Raw genomic sequence first — 19,350 nt, 5'->3', positions numbered from 1 at the left:
TATTTAGAAAATATTCCAGTGCTGTCCAGAATCTGTCCAGATCTGTCGACTGTTACGAAAATTTAATTTTCTTGCAAACCGCTTAATGTTTTTCGATGAAACTAATTTTAGTTGAAAGATAACTCCTTAAGGAAGGTTTTGAAAAAAATATAGGTTTAGAATAATTTTATACATTTTTCTAGAATTTCTGAAAGTGGGCTGCAAAACAGATTCTAAGGTGGAATGTCCAAAACAAGAAGATTTATGAGAAAAAGGGTTCCACCAAGGGAAAGTTTTCATTTCTTTTGTGAAAAAAACATGCTAACTAACATATATTTAACTCAAAAAGTTTTCTTGAAGGTGTGCCTTTGGAAAGTTTGAGAGATTGGTATAAAAAGATGGTTTTGTGCCAAAATGGGGAAAATACAAGAGAGATAGAATCAATACTCAACTTTTAGCATTTTTAACACAAGTAACTCATCAATAACAGATCTGAAAACATTATTTAGAACCCTTAGAACATGTATTTGAAAAAGGAAAATGAAAGAGAAGGTTGTGTTGTGGCTTACCTACTAACCTTTGCACAAGAAGTTCTCTTCTTCCTCCTTCTCCTCTAGACTTCTTTTCCTTGCTCTCCTCCCTCTCTCACTACAGGAAATATAGAATTTAGCGGCGTTTACTTAGTGACGTTTTTTTAAACACCACTATTTCTAACCTTTAACGACGTTTTATAAACGTCGCTTTTTATTTTGATTAAAACGGTACTGTTCAAGGAATAGAAGTCATTTTTTAAACGCCTTCACATGTTACAATAGTATTCCTTCCCCTCTCTCTTTAGCTCTGTGAATCAGAACCCTTCTCTCTCTCTCTCTGCGCCCTCATTTTGAATCTGGGAAACATTCATAGTCTTAGAGATTACGATTCAAAACCCTTCTCGCTCTCTCTAAACCCTTCAGTCTCAGAGATTACGATTCAACCTTCTTCAGTTCGGTATCATCTCAGATCCAGTCTCAGAGTGATTTCGACTTCGAAGTGCTCTCTCTGTCTCTCTCTCGATTTCGAAGCTCCACCGCCACCACCATCTGCATCGTTGACTAAGGTGAGCATACCGTCTACAATCTCAGTTTCGTATTCTCTCTCTCAAGCTCTTTGTTCGATCGATTCTTCTCCTAGGGTTTACATATGTTTAAGATTTCAGATCTGAGTTTTCTCATTCAAAAATATATGTTTGAGATCTGAGATTTCTCATTCAAAAATATGTTTGAGGTTTGAAATTTCTTATTCAAAAACATATGTTTCAGATCTAAAGATTTCTCATTCAAAAAATATTTTTATGATTTGAAATTTCTCATTCAAAAATATATTTGTTTGAGATTTGAAATTTCTCATTCGAAAATATATAGTCTTTCCTCATTAAAAAATTTCATTCGAAACAATATCCTTGTAGATATGAGATTTTCATTCGAAAATACATGCTTTTGTTAAATGATGATCAACTACCATAGTGCTTTATTTTCAAAGGCAACAGGTTCTCTGACTTGATTCACTCTAGCAGGATGCTCCGATTATTAGCAGGAATTCTCATTTATCAAAGCAGCTTGTTTGCTTTGATGCGTGTAAGAAATTACATCAGATGGGTGCTCTTAATGATCATCTTCTTCCTTTTAATGAAGAGCCTTCAGTAAATGATTCCACTTTAAAGAGCAAAGGATCAACTTCAAGTGCAGGTATCTTTTATATTTAAATTTACGTTTTGACAAAAGTGATTATATTCTAGGTGCTTCATAACTTTAGAAACTTGGGCCTTCTTTGAAAATCTCATTTTCATTTGCTTAGGAGTCATAATTTAAGCCTAAAAAGAATAAATTTGACAATTTTTGCAACTGAAGAACCCTAGGGATTATAGATGATACACGAAAGTACAACTGAATTCTTTTCTAGAATTCAAGCTTGATGTCGTTCTTTCTGCATCATAGTAATTACTAAATGTGCATCACATATCACTTCATTTTACATATCCACCACTAATGACATGGCTTGTAAAATCGAGCACTGACATGCACTAGTATGTCAAAATCTGACTCTAGTAGATAGTTGAGCAGTAATAGAAAAAATCTAGTGAGATGTTAGTGCTGGTTAGCAAACTATTAGCTAGCATTTCAATTCAAAACAATAAAGTTCAACTACACCTCCATCTGCTTGTACTTGCTAGTATATGTACAGACATGATAAAGCGTTGATGCTACATCCTCCATACCCTAGAGTAGATAGCATTAGTAATGGTTGATGCCTTTGCAAGTTGTTACACCATTCAGTTTGTTTTGGTTTTCTTCTCAATTTCAATGCTGTTTGCAGGGTGTTTACTGGTTTTTAAAAAAATTGCACCTTGGATGATAGCCCATATGTACGCTTAGGCTGGGCTGTTGAGCTTTTAGTTATCTATCTTTGCTAATATGTTTATCATCTTGTGTGTTAAAGCTATTTTGTGTTTCTTTGTGTTGTCTTTAGGAACAACAAAAAGGAAGGAATTGCATGGGACAACCTGTGTCCATGCACTCTCTGGAACATGGGGATTAAAACCCGATGGCACTATTTTTCAAGCTTATAGAATACATTTTACTTGTAATATACCTGGTGTGCATTACTCTAGTTTTGTTCTTTTGATTGACTCAAAGCTAGATGATGATGTGGGAAGTGTTGAAATGGAACTTTTCTTACTTTCGAAGTTTGTGAAATCTTCGGTTTCTTCATGTGGCGAAATACATCTAGATGCAGAACAGGTTCAAGCATACGTTTAAAATAATTTGGGTTCTGTTTTACGTGAAACACTTCCACTAATGCCAAAGCATTCTGTTTTTCCTTGCTAGGTGGTGCGAGCAATGTGCTTTCAAGAATTTTTTTTTAATGGGATATTTGGGAAATTGTTTGTTCGATTGAAATCATCAAGAGGAGGAAGAAAATTTCTACTGCAAGGGGAATCGTTATGGAAACCATCAAACATGTACCTTCTCCTACCACTGGAGTCATCAAATGTCTCTAGTGATGAACCTTGGAGAATTAATTGGATGGGAATCAATTCTTGTGTTTCTGTGGTAGAATTTTTGAAAGAAAATGCTTGGTTAAGCGCTGAGTAGTCTAGTGGTGATAGGGGAAATTCATCAGTTCATGGCATGAACTCAGTTGAGTCTGAATGCAAAGCCACAAATGTCATCCACCTGGCCAATAAATCAATTGATACCAAAAACCTCAGGGAGATGGTGGTTTTGGCAATTCACACGGGGAGAATTTACTCTGTCTTACATGCCGTTGATAATACATCTGCTGAGAGTCCTTTTGATGGGAACTCTGATGCAATCCCTTCTAGTTATTCATCCTTTGCAGAGTACTTTAGCAAAAAGTAGGTACTTTTTTATTTTATTTATATATATACTAAATGTAACGTTATATTCACTGCATAGTATATTTTGGCCCACCATTTGTCACTTACTGAAACTCGACATTAACTTTGATCAGGTATGGGATTACACTAATGCATCCTGGACAGCCTTTGCTACTGCTAAAGCAAAGTCACAATGCACACAACCTTCTTGTGGATTTTAGGAATGAAGGTTTGCTCACTTGCATGTTAAACTTTTGTTAGAACAAAAAAGCTTTCGTATTGTGCCATCCCTGTGTTCTGTTGTCTTACTGTCAGGATTTATATCAAATCTATGGTTCATTTCCATTGTTATAAGATTTTGTAAGTTGCTTTTAAATGTGTAATTTATTAATTTATCTTGTTCTTTCAGTGCAAAATGTGTTCTAAGACTTATGAAGACTACGTAATTAAATGTTATGAGAATCCAATAGCTCTCTCTCTCTCTCTCTCTCTTGATGTTTGTAAATTGGTTGAAGAGGTATTCATGATTTTAAGGCTTGGTATCTAGGCAGCATGCATTTACAAGGGTTCTTACGTTCTTAGGCAGAGGAAATGCCCTTTTAGTGGAATTCTGCATATATGAAAAACAATTATGACTTTCAGAACTAGCATTTAAAAACAGTAGAATAGTTTGAAAAAGTTGAGATCAAGTACCCATGAATGTTATATGCCTTTGGATCTCATTCCATCAATACTATCAGTATAAGTAAACAGAAGACAATTCTATAGCTTATCTCATTGCATCAATACTAATTTACCGTGCTTTGCATGCCATATTCTATTTGTCAGTTTAGTTCTTTTTGTTCTTTCAATATTTAGCTTTCAATTGATGACTTAGCTCTCACAATGTTGGGGTTTATGAATAACAGGGCAGCAGCACCTGCAGCTAAGAACACAGGTATTCATAAGTAAATACTCGGTGTAATTGACTTACAATATTCACATTGTGTGATTAATGTGTCCTGTTGTGTGGTAATAATGAAAAAGTGAAGTTGATAATACTCTTATTTTGGTGCTAACTGACCAACTCAACTCAAGCAGCCATAATCCTGACTCGAGTTTTTTCTTCTAGTTTTTGTTCTATGTGAAGTCATGATTTTCAGTTAAGTTCAAGGTAAACTATAACTTTAATTACAGCTCCAACCGTAGTCATTTTGGTCTCACTGGTAACTTTAAACACACACTGGTCACTTCAATCATGTTGTGTGGTAATAATGAAAAAGTGAAGTTGATAATACTCTTATTTTGGTGTTTGAACACATTATTCGTTACTTTATTTGTTGAGGGTTAGTAAGATAATATTTTGTTTTCTCCATTTTTATTTTTGTGAATATTGCAGACAGAAGAAATAATCAGATTAAATGGAATCTACAAGCGGTTACTTTCAAATGCTGGGGTTAAATTATATGAAGGAGAGGGAAAGATAGTTGGTCCAAATGAAGTTGAGGTGACGCAACTAGATGGTACTAAAATATGCTATTCAGCAAAACACATACTCATTGCAACTGGCAGCAGGGCTTATCGACCGGCTATTCAAGGGCAGGTAAATCTTCTGATTTTTATTATGACACGAATGGAAAGTGACATAACATGATAATCGTATTCTGGATATAGGTGGTTCATCTTTCTAGCTTGGCTGTTCTTTTATGTGCACTTTTTACTGGGAACACCACTACAAACATTTTTAACTGATAAATTACTTGAAAAGAGTGAAACCATCCACTATTGGTGTTATATAATTATCTTGCATATTTTTTCTCCCATCTTTATCTAACTACTTATTTTGTTTTGTTATTTTTTGGTTGGCATTATAGGAGTTAGCTATAACCTCTGACGAAGCCTTGAGCTTGGAAGAGTTACCTAAGCGTGCTGTCATACTTGGGGGAGGGTTTGTCTATATTATCTATCTGCTGTGTTGATTTTTCTTGGCATGCTTATGAATTTTAAATGACATATTTTTCTCTTGTTTTTAGGTACATTGCTGTTGAATTTGCTTCAATATGGAAGGGTATGGGTTCTACAGCGGATCTATGTTTTAGAAGGGAACTTCCATTAAGGTGGTTGTACTTGGAAGAATTGCTTGTGCAAATAGCAACTCCCCTAGTATTTTGGATTTTGTTTAGACCAAAAATTGTTGTAAACACCCGATAGTTATCATGACAAGATTTTATTGACAATTTCACATAGTAAAGAATGGGGTGAATTTTGCTCTAGTAATTATGCCACTGATGGTGGACTGCCTCAAGAGTATGACCTGTAGGATATATGTTATTGAGTAGAATACTCACGTCTATGTCTATTAATTGTTAAGCAAAAGGTAGCCCATCTGTTGTTTAGCTTGCAAGTATAATAGAATGTAAGTTACAGATCAGTTTGCTATGATATAGATAACTTTGCTTCCCAATTATATCATGATAATCCATTTTACTACTTTTGAAAACTGCTATAGCCAGGACTTTCTTGGTCAATACCAGTTTTTATTTTTGTTGATTAATGCATTTGTGTTCTTGATACTGCTTCCTTTGCAATCATTTAATGTAGAGGTTTTGATGATGAAATGAGAGCAGTGGTTGCAAGAAATCTGGAAGGCAGGAAAATTAATTTGCATCCCAGGACAAATCCGACAGAGGTTTCATGAGAAACAGGCACATTAAGTTAACACATTTACTTTGATCTGTGAAGTAACTTGACAATTATCGTTGTGTTAAATGTTTGATTTTTGGTAGTTCTACCAAGATTTGGCAAATTCAGAGAAGGCTCTTGAATGCCTCCAACGGGTCCTGCAAATTGATGGAAGGTATTATGTTGTGGATACATTGTTTTCTTTATCTTTTGGTTTACGAAGATTTTGTGGTGCTTGATTCCCGATGTGATGTCCATTCTCTTCACTTACGTTGGAGATACTTGAGAGTCTTTCTTCTTTAATAGGTTCACCAAAGCAAATTACCTACTTCTCCATGGGATGAGAGAGCACAGGTAACCTGTCCATCAACTTAGTTTTTCTGTTTTTCATCCTTTTCTTTAAGAGTATGTCCAAATCACTAATTTAATGCAACCACCAATGAGTTAACTGAATAGTCTTTATGATGTTATTGACCATCCATATAAACAGCATTGTTTGGTGTTTTTTGCCTCTTATGTGCTATACAAATTCTTATACCAGTTTCACATTTTACCCTATGCACAAGTCTCCCTTGTGTCTTTATCTCGTTTTTTCATTCATTCCATTCCTATCCCTAATTATTGGGTGTTAGGAGGGGTAGATTGGGTCTGAACTTAAATTTACATGTAACATTACAACCTATTGCTTTTATTGTTGCCCTTTGTAATAATCAATGAGAGCATTAATGCTATTGCTTAATATAGAAACATAAACTGCTTTCATTTAACTTTTCTACGTTTTAGTTTCTACTTTCTAGTCTTCCCCGTCATATTAATGGTAATAAAGATAATCCAAATGCCTAATCATGTCCTTTTTCTTTCACCTCTTCTTTTTTCACTTCTCTGTGATTTTATGTTTTTTTTACACGTTTATCTAAACTCTATACTAAACCATTGGAATAGCTTAGCTCAGCTAACTCTAATCCTTAAGGTTTGTTGATGTCTATTGTTTTTATGTTTCTGTTTGGTCAGAGTATTTTCATGTGGAAACTCCCATCTTCTGCACAAATATATTGCACCTACATGGTCTTAGCTATGTTTCTAACCATCTTTTGCCTGGCCATACCGTAACTCTCACTCCTGCATTCTTATTCCTGATTGAAGGCAGTGCGACATGGTAGAGCTCTTGTGCGAGTATCATTCAACAGTAATCTGCAGAAGTCAGACTACATTATGGTAACGGCTGATCCTCTTCAAATCCTGGAAATATGTGCCTTTAAAAGCAGATATTCCTTTCTTTCATAGGATATTAGAGTGTTGAAATTGTACAAGAAAACTGCAGGAAAATGTTTACTTTTGCATGATTATGTCCTGAGAATAGCTTGCCTCTATAAACTGCAGTAATTCTAGAAATTATTCAAAACACTAGTCCAGTCATTTTTGCTTAAAAACCCTATTCTCTTTGTAGCATTTTTCTTCGCTCACCATACACATGTGCACACATGTATGCACCCATACATGCGTTTGACTTTTTTGATTGTTTGCAGACACCTGCATAGTGGTGCAAGATTAGCACCAGACACTAGATGTCTAGAACTAGGATATTGTTGAGGACAATACAGTTGAATGTGTAAGGAGAGGCTTCTGTTTGTGCTAGATGACACAAGCAGCAAACGATAGAGGTTTGGAATTCTTTAAGTGAATGCTGAAGCCAGATCTAATGGCTGATAGTTATTTGTTGCAATTATAAATTAAAACCTTATAAGAAATTTATTTTTGAATCACTCAGTTCTCTGTGTCTGAGATTGTTTTACTTTTACATGGATAATTTTAGTTTGGGCTGCATGTGAGCTTATTTATGATTTTCTCTCTGTTCCAATGAGTTCATAATAATTCTAGATTATGTTTAAATAAGTCCTCAATTTATTATTTTTTTTATTCTGCTTTCAGTGCAAGCCTTTTCTGGTATTTTTTATGTAGTCCTCTTTGCAATTTAAAATCACTGTTAAATTGTGAATTTCTTCATAATGCAGTTGGTTCTCATTTATACCCTCAGAATCCAGTCCTCCACCTTGGAAGTCAGCTCAACTTCAGTGTAGAAGGTTGGTGTATGATAAAATTTTACATTAATTTTTAGTTGGTCACAACTAAAACTCACAAATCCATTTCGGAAATCTAGATCTAAAAGACAACATTGAATTAATGTTTAAAAAGCCATACTAATTGTATATGTCAGGTAGAAATCTTAGTCTGAAATTGATGAATAATTCAAATGCTATTTTTTTTTGTCTGAAATCTATACTAAACCATTGGAACAGCTTAGCTCAGCTAACTCTAATCCTTAAGTTGGATATGCCCAGTAGTTGCAGGAATGCCATCAAGGATTTATCCGTTGGGTTAAGCTTGAAAGCTCAAACATTGAGTGTTTATATTTAAGAGCTTCTTCCTTCCATGCTATTGGAGAATATAGAGAAGCGGTATTAGGGATTCTTTTTCTTGATTTTCCCATTTAAACTACTGGGCATCATGCTCAATTCTTCTTTGCTTTGGTTTACTAAATTTCATTTTATGATAAAGGTGAAGGATTATGATGCTGCTTTGGATTTGGAACTGGACTCCATGGAAAAATTCGTGCTTTAATGCTTGGCCTTCTATCAGGTTTGATTTGATATTTGATATGTCGTATTTCTAAGCCACTGCGGGCATTGTTATGAAAATTTTCATAAGCCACCTCAGGCATTGTTATGAATTTTTTTAGCATCTATTGTGTGGTTGCAATCATGAAATAGATCAGATCTATTGTGTGGTTGCAATCATGAATCACATTTACCCTTAGTTTTGCAAATTGTCTTATCTTTAGTGACAAAGTTTTTTGCAGCAATTCCTGGCACCATTGAGAATGGCATACCTATCGATAAAGGAAAATTATTAAAGTCATTCTAGAGTAATTTATGGAATTACTTATTTAGTAATGTTGAAAAATGAGAAACCACATAACACTCTAAATGAGTTACATATGGAGAAAAGAGGGTATTAATGTTGTGGTATAAAAGGAAACCATGGAACAGGTGTCAGAGAACAAATTTCCTTTCAATGCAGAAAATTACAAATTATATGAAGAAGTTGGAGAAGGTGTCAGCGCCACTGTTCACCGGGCTCTCTGCATTCCTTTGTGTTGACTGGGATTTGGGAATGTATCCTGCTCAAAATTGTCTTTGTTGTACATGAACCTATTATGATTAATTGAATACGAATCCCTATTTTGCAGTGTAATGATGTGTAATACGCTTGACTATTCCATTGCATCTGCATGTGCAAGCAAATGACTTAACCTATTTTTTCTTTTTATTTTTTGATTGTGTTTGTTGTTTGATTTTGGTTCAGACACAATCATGTAATGTTTATTTAGTCAATATATTGAAGTAGCTGTAAAATTTTATTCATATTATTGTTATTTTTCAGCTTTATTACAGCTATGTTTTTTAGTTAAATATAACAGATTCAGAACAAATTTTTTTAAAAAAAAGAGCTATAACGGCGTTTTTTCAAAACGCCACTACAGTGCCAATGGACATTTTTTTAAAATAAAAAAATCTATCACGGCGTTTTAAAAACGTCGCTAAATATTGGATGACGTCATTTTGTCATTATTTATCGCATTTAGCGGCGTTTTTAAAAACGCCGCCTCTACTAATTTTACGACGTTTTTAAAGCGTCATAAACTTATAGCGACGGCCGCATCCTCGACGTTTGGTGATAAGCGTCATTAAAGGAATTAGCGGCGTTTTTCATACATATAGCGGCGTTTTTAAAACGCCGCTAAAAGTCATTTTCCCAGCATTGTCTCTAACCGAAATGTGTGTGTGAGTGAGTGTGTTGTGTGTGTTTGCAAGCTAGGGGGGTGTGGGTATTTATAGACAATTTGGTGTAAAAAGACAAAAAGGCCCTCTAGTTGAAAATGGATGGAAAGTTTAGAGTTTTGCTTGGAATCTAATGGGATAGGAGTGATTAAGGTGTTAAATCATAGGATTAGGCATCATCTAGTTGGCCCTTAGTTGAAAAGTAACTAGCATTGAGAATTGTATCCTAGGTCTAGGGTACTAGGTTGTGTTTTCTAGAATTTCGTGATGGCGGTTCTTGGAAATTGGTTTCTCACTTTCTCCTAGGAAGGCTAGCCATAGGGAAGGGTGAAGGGGCTATTTATTTATTTATTTTTATCAATTTAGGTAGTAGGGACACACTTCTCAATGTATGCATATATATATATATATATTTCAATTGATTGATGGTACTAATAGTATTAAGGTACATGTACTATTTTTGGGATAATTCTTAATAAAAGAAATGAGGGCTTAGAATTAAACTCATGTATTGGAACCTTATTTATGTATTTAATTATGACCTAGTTAGGTTTAGGGCTAATTTAAATACTCATAGCAAATCTTTATTGGTACCAAAGTCATTATTGCTCCAAGATTCAAGGGATTTGTTTGTACTAAAGTATAATGATGACGGCTAGTCATGTCCTCGAGATTTGAGGAGATTTTCCTATTTATTTTGTGTACAAATCTTGGAAATTGTAAAACATAATGTTAAAAAAAGATTTTAGGGTACAAGTGTATATATAAATATATAATGGTACTTGTTTGAGGTCAATTTGTGATTTAATAAAAATGTGAGGGCTTGGGCTCAATTAAAATATATATTTCAAGTGAAGAGTTAATAAATTAGTGTTTAGGCAAAATAATTCGGTTTGTATTATCTTCCTTTGAATTTAAAGGTAAATAACTGAATGAAGACTGTAAAAACCGGAAGTTAGGGTTTAGAGCAATTAATCTAAAATTTGAGAGTTAAACAATTAATATTGGAGTGTTATTGTCACGCCCCACTTTTTATTACTCCAAGTCATTACCAAGTTCATTAACTTAATTCAATTTCAGAGATAACATGCGGAAATAAACTCAAGTGTTCAACTAGAAGGAATGAAACACAACTCTCTCTTTTAATGCTAATTAAATACAACATGAGTATTCTAAACAAGTTGCCCTCGGGCTTACAACATTAAACAATCAAAGGAAGGGTACAACCGTTTTTACATATATGGCATTCCGCCAACAACAAAGAGGCCCCGTGGCCAACAAATAAGAATATCCAAATCTTGTAGCACATCCTGCTAAACACCTGAAAAAAAAGATTCAACAACGTGGGATGAACATATAATCCAGTAGGGATCTCAACATGGCCTTCAACAATAACAACATACAGATAGCTATGATCATGAATACTCAATCTCATACTAGAATAGTAATGTGACAGTTTACACAAAATATACATAAGTATGAACTTTTCTCGAAAACAACCATTTCAATCAACGCCTTAGGCGATCCATCTTTCCTTTTTCCTTTCATTAATCCCCGTTCCCAATCTTTCATAGCATTAACAATTTCTTAGGAAATAAATTCACTAAGACCGCTACCCTCTCCCATTTCCCAAACATACAACATGTATACCTTTTTCAAAGCATCTTTTCAAAATGTTCGATTTCCTTCAATTCCCAAAAGACAAGAAGACATTTTGGTTTCTTTAAAACACAATCATATCTATACATGCAAGCCCTAAATAAAAGGGAGATAACAAATCGTCAACATGTATAAAATCAACAAATGAGGCAACCCGGCCTTCCAAAACCGTAACGAACACACTCCATGATGTTCCTAGATATGCAGAAACAACAACTACAAAACTTCGCTCTACTAGCTATGTGTGTAGTAAGCCGAAGGTACCCCTTTCACAATAACAACAATAACAACAACAACAACAACAAGAATCCAGTTTACCAAGCGCTAGCTGGAAGGGTATGGTGCCTCCGATTTTTAGCGCAGTCAGTTCTCCAGGCGCTAGCTGGAAGGTAGCGGTACCTTTGATTTTTAAGCGCGGGGTATAACACCAACAATTGCAACACATCAGGGCATAACCAATATGTATATTGCATACACATAAACTATCAAGATACCAGCAATGTGTTAAAGTAGGTGAACACATAGGCATGATGCACACACGACAATTCAACACAACCACGTCATCCTCTACCGATGACCAAGTACAAAACCTCTAGATGCATGTATACTGTACATCTATTAATAGACTCAATTATCATGAGATCACGAACCCATCAACAACCCAAGCATGGTAGTTACAAATTTATTCCCCAAATATGTGCACTCGACATGCATGATACAACGATCCAATTCCCATATTTATTTTCTATGACTCACATAGAGTTAACGTTTCATTTTTCACTTTCAAAATCAACTTTCATAATTTTCCAAATCAACACGTTCCACCACTTGTTCCAAAAACACTTTTCTCATTTTCCCAAAATCGATTCCATTCCTTTCCTAACCATCCAAATCAATTATACAACTTAAGTCATAATTATTAAATTAGGATTTTTCCCCCTCTTTCTCAATATTGACCGAAAAGGCTCAATCAACAACAATAAACAACAAAAACCCCATTTGAAACCCACAATACACAAGTATTTGCCCAAAGAACAAAACCCCTGTTTTAATTTATCATGACAAATATGAATTTGGGCTTTTCTATATTTCAACAACAACATGTTATTTTACGCCACAGATAGTCCAATGAATAACCAAAGACAATAAATCTATTTTTCAATCAACCAACCCTAGGTTCCCTCATGATTTTCAAACAAACCCAACATAGGTATGGTTTTCATGCAATACAAAACTACCACATGTCTATCTATAGACGAAGCATTGAAAAAGAACAAGGAGAACCCCTACCTCAAACGTAGGATTGAAGGAGAAGAAGAGCAAAACGCGGAAGTGCTCCAAATCCTAAATTTCTTGGATCAAAACGAAGCCCTTGACGATCAACACACTTTTTACAAAGGCCCAAGGTGAGGAAAACACTCCTACTAGATCAAACCCTAGAGAGAAGTTAGGTTTTAGAGTGAGGAGCTCTCAAAATTTGGTTTTGGGAAAGTAAGAGAGAGAAAAGAAAAGTGAAAAGTGATTCAAAAAGGTGATTTCACGGACTGATATAAAACAGGTCCGCTCGAGCGTACAAAACCCCGCTCGAGCGTCAGACACAGGTTCACGCTCGAGCGTCCAAAGACCCGCTTAAGCACAGGATGCACCCTCCTAGAATTTTCTGCAGACGACCAAAATGCTGAGAGAAGGAAATTCACGCTCGAGCGTCTAAACTGCCGCTCGAGCGGAGAGGCAACAACGAAATCCCGCTCGAGCGTCAAGTCTCTCCGCTCGAGCGGACAGACCAAAACCTGGGCAAAATTCTAAGCTTTAAAACACAACCAACTTATTCCCAACTTGCCCAACACAACCCAAAACTCTAAAACAAGGAGTAAGGGATAGAAATGAGGATAAGACAACAACAAATCTACGGAACCGAGTCCGGATTACACTTAAACAACAACAAGGAATACCGGGATCGCTATAGTTATGATTCTAAGCTTCCAGGGTCGATTAGGGTTTGTATGGTTTCGTCCGTGATGCGTTTTCGACTCTAGAGTTTAATTTGCGAGCAATCAACGAATTAAGGGCTTTGTTATAGTAACTCAAAATTTTGGGATCTAATAAGGATTACAAAAGTTAGGGGTCTCACATTATCATCTCAAAACCTCAAAGGAGTGACACACTTGTATGATGGCCAAAGATCTAAGTTGGTACAATTTTGGTAAATGCACAAATATGACCAACAAGACCACCACCTTATCATGTATGATCAAGGGCAATGGAGACCAAGGAAAATGGCACATTTCATCACTATTGAGCATGAAATGTCTCATTTTTCTTGTGTTCAAATTAACGTCCGATTTGAACACATGCAATGCAACACAAAGATTCTTATCTTGCCTCTTTTACTTGTTCATTTTGTTTACTTATTTTATATTACCGATTCATTCTTTAATCGATTAAGTCCATTTGTGAGTGTCCTCTAATGGAAAGATGGCTCAAACCACAAGGTGCTTTGGGCATGAAAGAGGTATTACACTGTTGGTAATGAACCCCCCTAAGGGATTAAACCATTAGGTGCAACACCTCAATTTCACACTTTGGCAAACAAGTGGTTTAAAACCACTTTCAAAGCAAACAAAAGAGTGACGAATTGAGGGAGATTGCAAATATTTTAGATGCTGAAATGAAGTGCAAAACAACACTAAAACATGCTATTGACTCAAAACAATGATGCTAAGAGTCTCAAAACAACAAGCTAATGAAGGAATTAACACTACAATTATGCAAAACAAGCCTCAACTGAACTAACTAGCCCAAAATAGAGCCAAAATTGTTTATTTCAGAGGCAAAAACATGCTGGAATTAAGCTAAATTAAGCTAGAAAAACATGCTAACATATGAAGCTATCTAGGCATGCAAACAAGACACAAGGAGGGGAGGCTACCCCCTCTAATTTTGGACTTCAAAAGTTGATTTTTACCACTGAAAAATCTCTGAGATTTAGTGGTTTAAAGGCCCAAAAAAGTTGATTTGAAAGTAGTGAATAATAGCACAAAAGCTTAACAAACAAAGGAGCAAAAATGGTGGACAACCCCTTAACTCAAGATAGCCTCAAACCATCATTTTTAGAGCATAAAAACAGAGGTTTGTACACTTCAAAAACAGCCTAAAAACAATTTAAAAGGATGGCAAAACAATTATTTAAAACGAGCTTAAATAACAAGTATTATACCTCTTGAAGCTATGGCACAAAATAGGCAACAAACCAAACTCAAACCTCCTTCTAGAGCTCAAACAAAGCTCCAAGTAACCTCAGCCCAAAGAGAAGTAACTTCTATCATGGAAGTGTATGCAAAAGTGTAGAGAAAAACAAGTTTCAAGGCATAAAATTGTAAGAGAGAGAGAGAGAAATCTAGAGAGAGAGAGAGAGAAAGAGAGAATTTTTGTCTTCAAAATTTTCTAACCCCTTCACATGCAAGAGAGGGGTCCTATATATAGAAAATACAAAATCCCCTCACAAAGATCCAGCCATACACGTGTTGGAAGATGTATGAACCTGTGCAAACAGTTGGCACAAAATATCACAAAATATCTACAGGGATCACTGGTGGCCGGCCGGCCATCAATGATGGCCGACAGGGCTTCATTGATGTCCGGCAAGGCACATCAATGGCCGGCATCCTTTAAGGATGGTCGGCAGGCCATCAACAACCTCATTTTGAAAAGACCTAAACATGGTCCAAAGATGAGACAAAATGGATACAGGGTTTAGAAAAACTCAAACCTGTGGCGTTTCGCCGCGGACTTCGAGCACTCGGTGAACAATCAAACTTACCATCAGATGTACCTGCAAGAACATCCAAGTCTTAAAGGGCCGTAAAAAATGGGGTGTCTACAACGTGTAAGTCTTGTTTTCAGAAAAGGTGTAAGTTTCAATAAAAGGTGTAAATTTTATGAAAAAAATTATTTCCCAAAAGGTGTAAGTATTTTCACGAAAATGTTTAAGTTTTCAGAAAAGGTGTAGGTTTGAACAAAAAGTGTAAATTTTATGAAAGAAATTATTTCACAAAAAGTGTAACTTTTCAGAAAAGGTGTAAGTTTTGTTTTCACAAAAGATGTAAGTCCCAACAAAAGTGTAAATTTTGAGAAAAAAATATTTCATAAAAGGTGTAAGTATTTTCACAAAAAGGTGTACGTTTTCACAAAATGTGTAAGTTTTAACAAAAGGTGTAAATTTTATGAAAGAAATTATTTCACAAAAGATGTAACTTTTCAAAAAACGTGTAAGTTTTTCAGAATATATGTAATTTTTATTTGCACAAATGCTGTAAGTTCCAACAAAAGGTGTAAGTAATTTCACAAAAAGGTGTAAGGTGTCACAATAGGTGTAAATTTTTTAATAAAGGCGTAACTGTTCACAAAAGGAGTAAGTTCCCTCGGTCTGTCTCTGTCTGTCCATCTCAGAACCTATCTCTCTGTTTGTCTGTCTCTCTCTCTGTCTCTCCCTTCCTCTATTTTCCCGTAGCTATATAATTTTACGGAGAAAAATATTTGAGGGCAAAAATCATATTGAAAGAACAAGCTAATTTATTTTAGTTTAGCGAACAAAAATCATTCACAAATATTGATTCATAAATGCATTCATAAATTCATTTTTTAAGAAATTTTTTTCGCTGAAGCACAACCGCAAGGGTTAAACGAGCACCACCGCGAGGTTTAGCACCACTGTCGCTTTGTCTCCTCCGATAGGTATGTCCTGTGCGCTGTCTCTTTCTTTGTCTTTCTGTCTCTCTGTCTCCCTATTTGTCTTCTTTCGTTCGTGTATACCTTCACACCCAACCCCAAATCGACCCAATATGAACTGTTCTCTTCTCTATTTTTGTATTTTCTCCTATTCGAATAGGAACTCTTCCCTCTGCTACCCCAAATCGACCTAATAAGAACTGTTCTGTACTTGATTTTTGTATTTTCTCACTTTCGAATAGGAACTCTTCCCTCTGCTACCAATGCTACAACTTGAACATAAGTTTCATAGTAGTCAACAACAAGCATCACTGTGTCATGCATTTACATGGCCAACTGTTGTTAGGTTATATATAACCAAAACAAAAAAAAAAAAATTATTTGTGTAATCTTGGTACGGGAAAAAAAATTCTTTTTTTTTAGAGTACCAAAAAAAAAAAAAAAGCACAAAAAACAAACAATGAGTAATCTTGATTCAGCAATGGCTAGCACACTCGGTTGAATTCTGTTTTCAATTTTGTAGTACTCGGTGACTCTATATTGCCGAAACTTATGTTTAGAAACAACTATTTCTTTCAGTGCTGAAGTTCATGCATAGTTGATGGTATTGAACTTAAAACATAGGAAACCCAATTGAAAGAGTTGAAATGATGATGATTTTCAAATTTTGTAAAGAGATATTCCTTCCCCAAACGCTTTTCCTGATCCAAAGAGGAGTCGACCAACTTGGGAAGTGTTAAAACAATCGATGGACCACTCTCTAATCTCAGAACTGGAATCACCGGTGATTACAAACAATTCTTTTCCCAGAGTCGAACCCTTCACTTTCATGGCTAGCCTTTCTAAGAACTTAAGTGGCTAGAGATAATGGCTGAAAACCAATACTTCCTCACCACCTGATTCGCACAAGCCTAATAGATTAAGGAAGAACTGTGCCTTTAGTCCTTCTCTAATACCCAATTTCTCTAAGATGTGGTCCATCCGGGGCATCGTCAAGCCCCTCTCTTTCTCTAGTTGACGTGTTTGTACGTGAACTCTTTAGGAGAGATCTCAACTGTGGGTGCACATAAAGTGTGCTCCCATCCTAGCTGATTTTGAACTTCGTAACTAAGTTCTTCAGTTCCTTAACTTCACGCTTATATGTAGGGCTGAGGTGAAGAAATACAGTAAAGTCAACAAGCCCAGGCAATTCATGAAGAAAATCTCCTTCATAGAAATGGAGAACCTTGCCTGTCATTGCACGCAACTCTTGAATGACAGTTACCTTTCTCTTGAAATTATCATCTTTTTGTTGAATAACAATTACATTTCAAGAGAAAGGTAACTGTCATTCAGGAGTTGCGGGCTGTTTGGACTTTCTCGAGCGAGTTTAGGACATCTGTATTCTCATTTCTGGAAGTACGACCTTCATCTGGAATAAGAATGGATGGGTATGTTAGCAATATTTGTTGGCAGGCAGCGGCATTCTTGTTGGTTTCATTGTCACATACAATTGAAAAAACATGGTTGTACCCCAGGAAAAGTATTTTTCTCTGATCTACCCACTATTTGAGCACCTGAAGGTGCTGTGCTCGATTATCCACTTTTACAGAGTAGAAGTCATATAGCGGAATGTCCTCAACTTGCCATGTGAAGAACTCTTTCTTTCTTATAGCCAGAATGCCTCTTGGTAGCACCACCAGTGGTCTAGCATGGAGATACTTGGCCAGAAAACTCTGCATAAAAGTAATTATCATGAAAGTTTTTCCAAAGCTTAGAGTGTGGACCAGGATGCAGCCACCTGGATTCTTTGCAACCAAGTTACTCAATAGGAAATTGAAGCCCTCAACTTGATGGGTTTCATATGCTTTTTGTGCCTAGGATGAGCACCAATTTCAGTGACAGTAGAATCTTATCCAGATAGTTTAACCCCGTCATGAAATATTTTTCTTATCTTTGTAGTCTGGCCTTCATAAAAGTATGTGCATGTAGTCCTTGTGCCCTAAATCAAAAAGAAAATGGAGCAACTTAGTCAAACAAATAAAATAAAAGTTACGAAGAAAATTGAGAAAGTGAAGAAAATATCTGACATGAACATTGACCCTTTTAAAGCTGTTGGAAATGGCGGTGTTGCTAGCTCAAGGCGTAAGTAATTTGACAAGGAGGAGTAAGTTTTGACAATAAGGGGTAAGTTTTCACAGAAGGTGTAAGTTTTCATAAAAGGTTCCTCTTCAATTTTTGGGAAATTATGGATATATCGCTTGTACAAATAATTATTTCAATTGTAAGCTGTCCGAACTAAATGCAAAATTTTGATGTGTGTCCTTTCTTTTGGTCGTTTCAAAATCTGTATATGTGTTAGGAAATTATGCGTTTTTGTTGTTTGTGTTTAGGCAAAATTTTCATGTTAACAGCCACATGTTGAAGCTGTTTCTTTGTGTTTTTGTAAATATTGATTGGAATACTTTGCAAGAATTGTCATCATTGTATCTAATGGATATTGGTCACATCGTACAAACAATGTTAGTTTTGTCCTTGAAGACTATCTACCAATTGGTTTCGTACATATTGTAGACACCCCATTTTTGACCGGCCTCAAGACTTGGACATCATCACTTGTGCACTCGATGATTATGACTACATGTGCTTGTTTAGTGCCCGAAGTCCTCGGCGGAATGCCCTACCTTCGAGCCTTAAAACCTTGTCCATTTTGTGCCTTATTTTGGACCAAAACCTTAGGTTTTCAAGCTTGCAACCTTTGGTGGCCTGTCGGGCGATGCTATGGGCTATAGGCCATCAGTGGTGGTTGTCGGCCACCAGAGTGTTTTGCAGATATTTTGTGACAACTGTTGGCACAGATTCATGCATCTGCTCCCACGTGTATATCTTGATATTTTTGAGGGAGGTGCTTGTTTTTTCAATATATATGGGGTCTTCTCCCCCATTTTTGAGGGTTAGAAAATTTGGACCAAAATTATCTCTCTCTTTCTCTAGATTCTCTCACTCTCTTACAATTTTGTGCTTTGTAACTTGTTTTCTCTACACTTTTACACACACTACCTTAACCAAAGTTGCTGCTCTTTGGGTTGAGTTTAATTGAGACCTTCTTTGAGCTCTAGAAGGTGA

At 35.8% G+C, this 19,350-nt stretch overlaps 1 protein-coding gene, 1 long non-coding RNA gene and 1 pseudogene across 2 annotated transcripts; 2 read left to right on the top strand and 1 right to left on the bottom strand.

Annotated features, from left to right (window-relative positions):
* The first annotated feature begins 2,137 nt into the window (after nucleotides 1-2,137).
* LOC114288398 (glutathione reductase, chloroplastic) lies at nucleotides 2,138-7,179 on the top strand. Its single transcript, XM_082918888.1, has 11 exons — nucleotides 2,138-2,759; nucleotides 2,847-3,376; nucleotides 3,493-3,587; nucleotides 4,267-4,295; nucleotides 4,737-4,940; nucleotides 5,212-5,285; nucleotides 5,371-5,454; nucleotides 5,939-6,026; nucleotides 6,124-6,194; nucleotides 6,817-6,836; nucleotides 7,031-7,179. The coding sequence occupies exons 2-11, from the start codon at nucleotides 3,150-3,152 to the stop codon at nucleotides 7,177-7,179; spliced, it is 1,041 nt and encodes a 346-aa protein (XP_082775014.1). The 5' UTR covers nucleotides 2,138-2,759; nucleotides 2,847-3,149.
* Nucleotides 7,180-7,229: 50 nt separating this feature from the next.
* LOC145823131 (uncharacterized) lies at nucleotides 7,230-9,441 on the top strand. Its single transcript, XR_014365330.1, has 2 exons — nucleotides 7,230-8,656; nucleotides 8,877-9,441. It is a non-coding gene; the product is annotated as an uncharacterized LOC145823131 (long non-coding RNA).
* A 7,464-nt stretch (nucleotides 9,442-16,905) lies between these two features.
* LOC114292695 (protein CHROMATIN REMODELING 35 pseudogene) lies at nucleotides 16,906-18,088 on the bottom strand (annotated as a pseudogene).
* Between the last annotated feature and the right edge of the window lie 1,262 nt (nucleotides 18,089-19,350).

This window comes from Camellia sinensis, chromosome 3 (assembly GCF_055761805.1).
Source record: "Camellia sinensis isolate YWXY chromosome 3, ASM5576180v1, whole genome shotgun sequence".
Classification (NCBI taxonomy): Eukaryota; Viridiplantae; Streptophyta; class Magnoliopsida; order Ericales; family Theaceae; genus Camellia; species Camellia sinensis.
The sequence above is the reverse complement of the archived record's forward strand: the minus strand, read 5'-3'. Positions and strand labels throughout refer to the sequence as shown.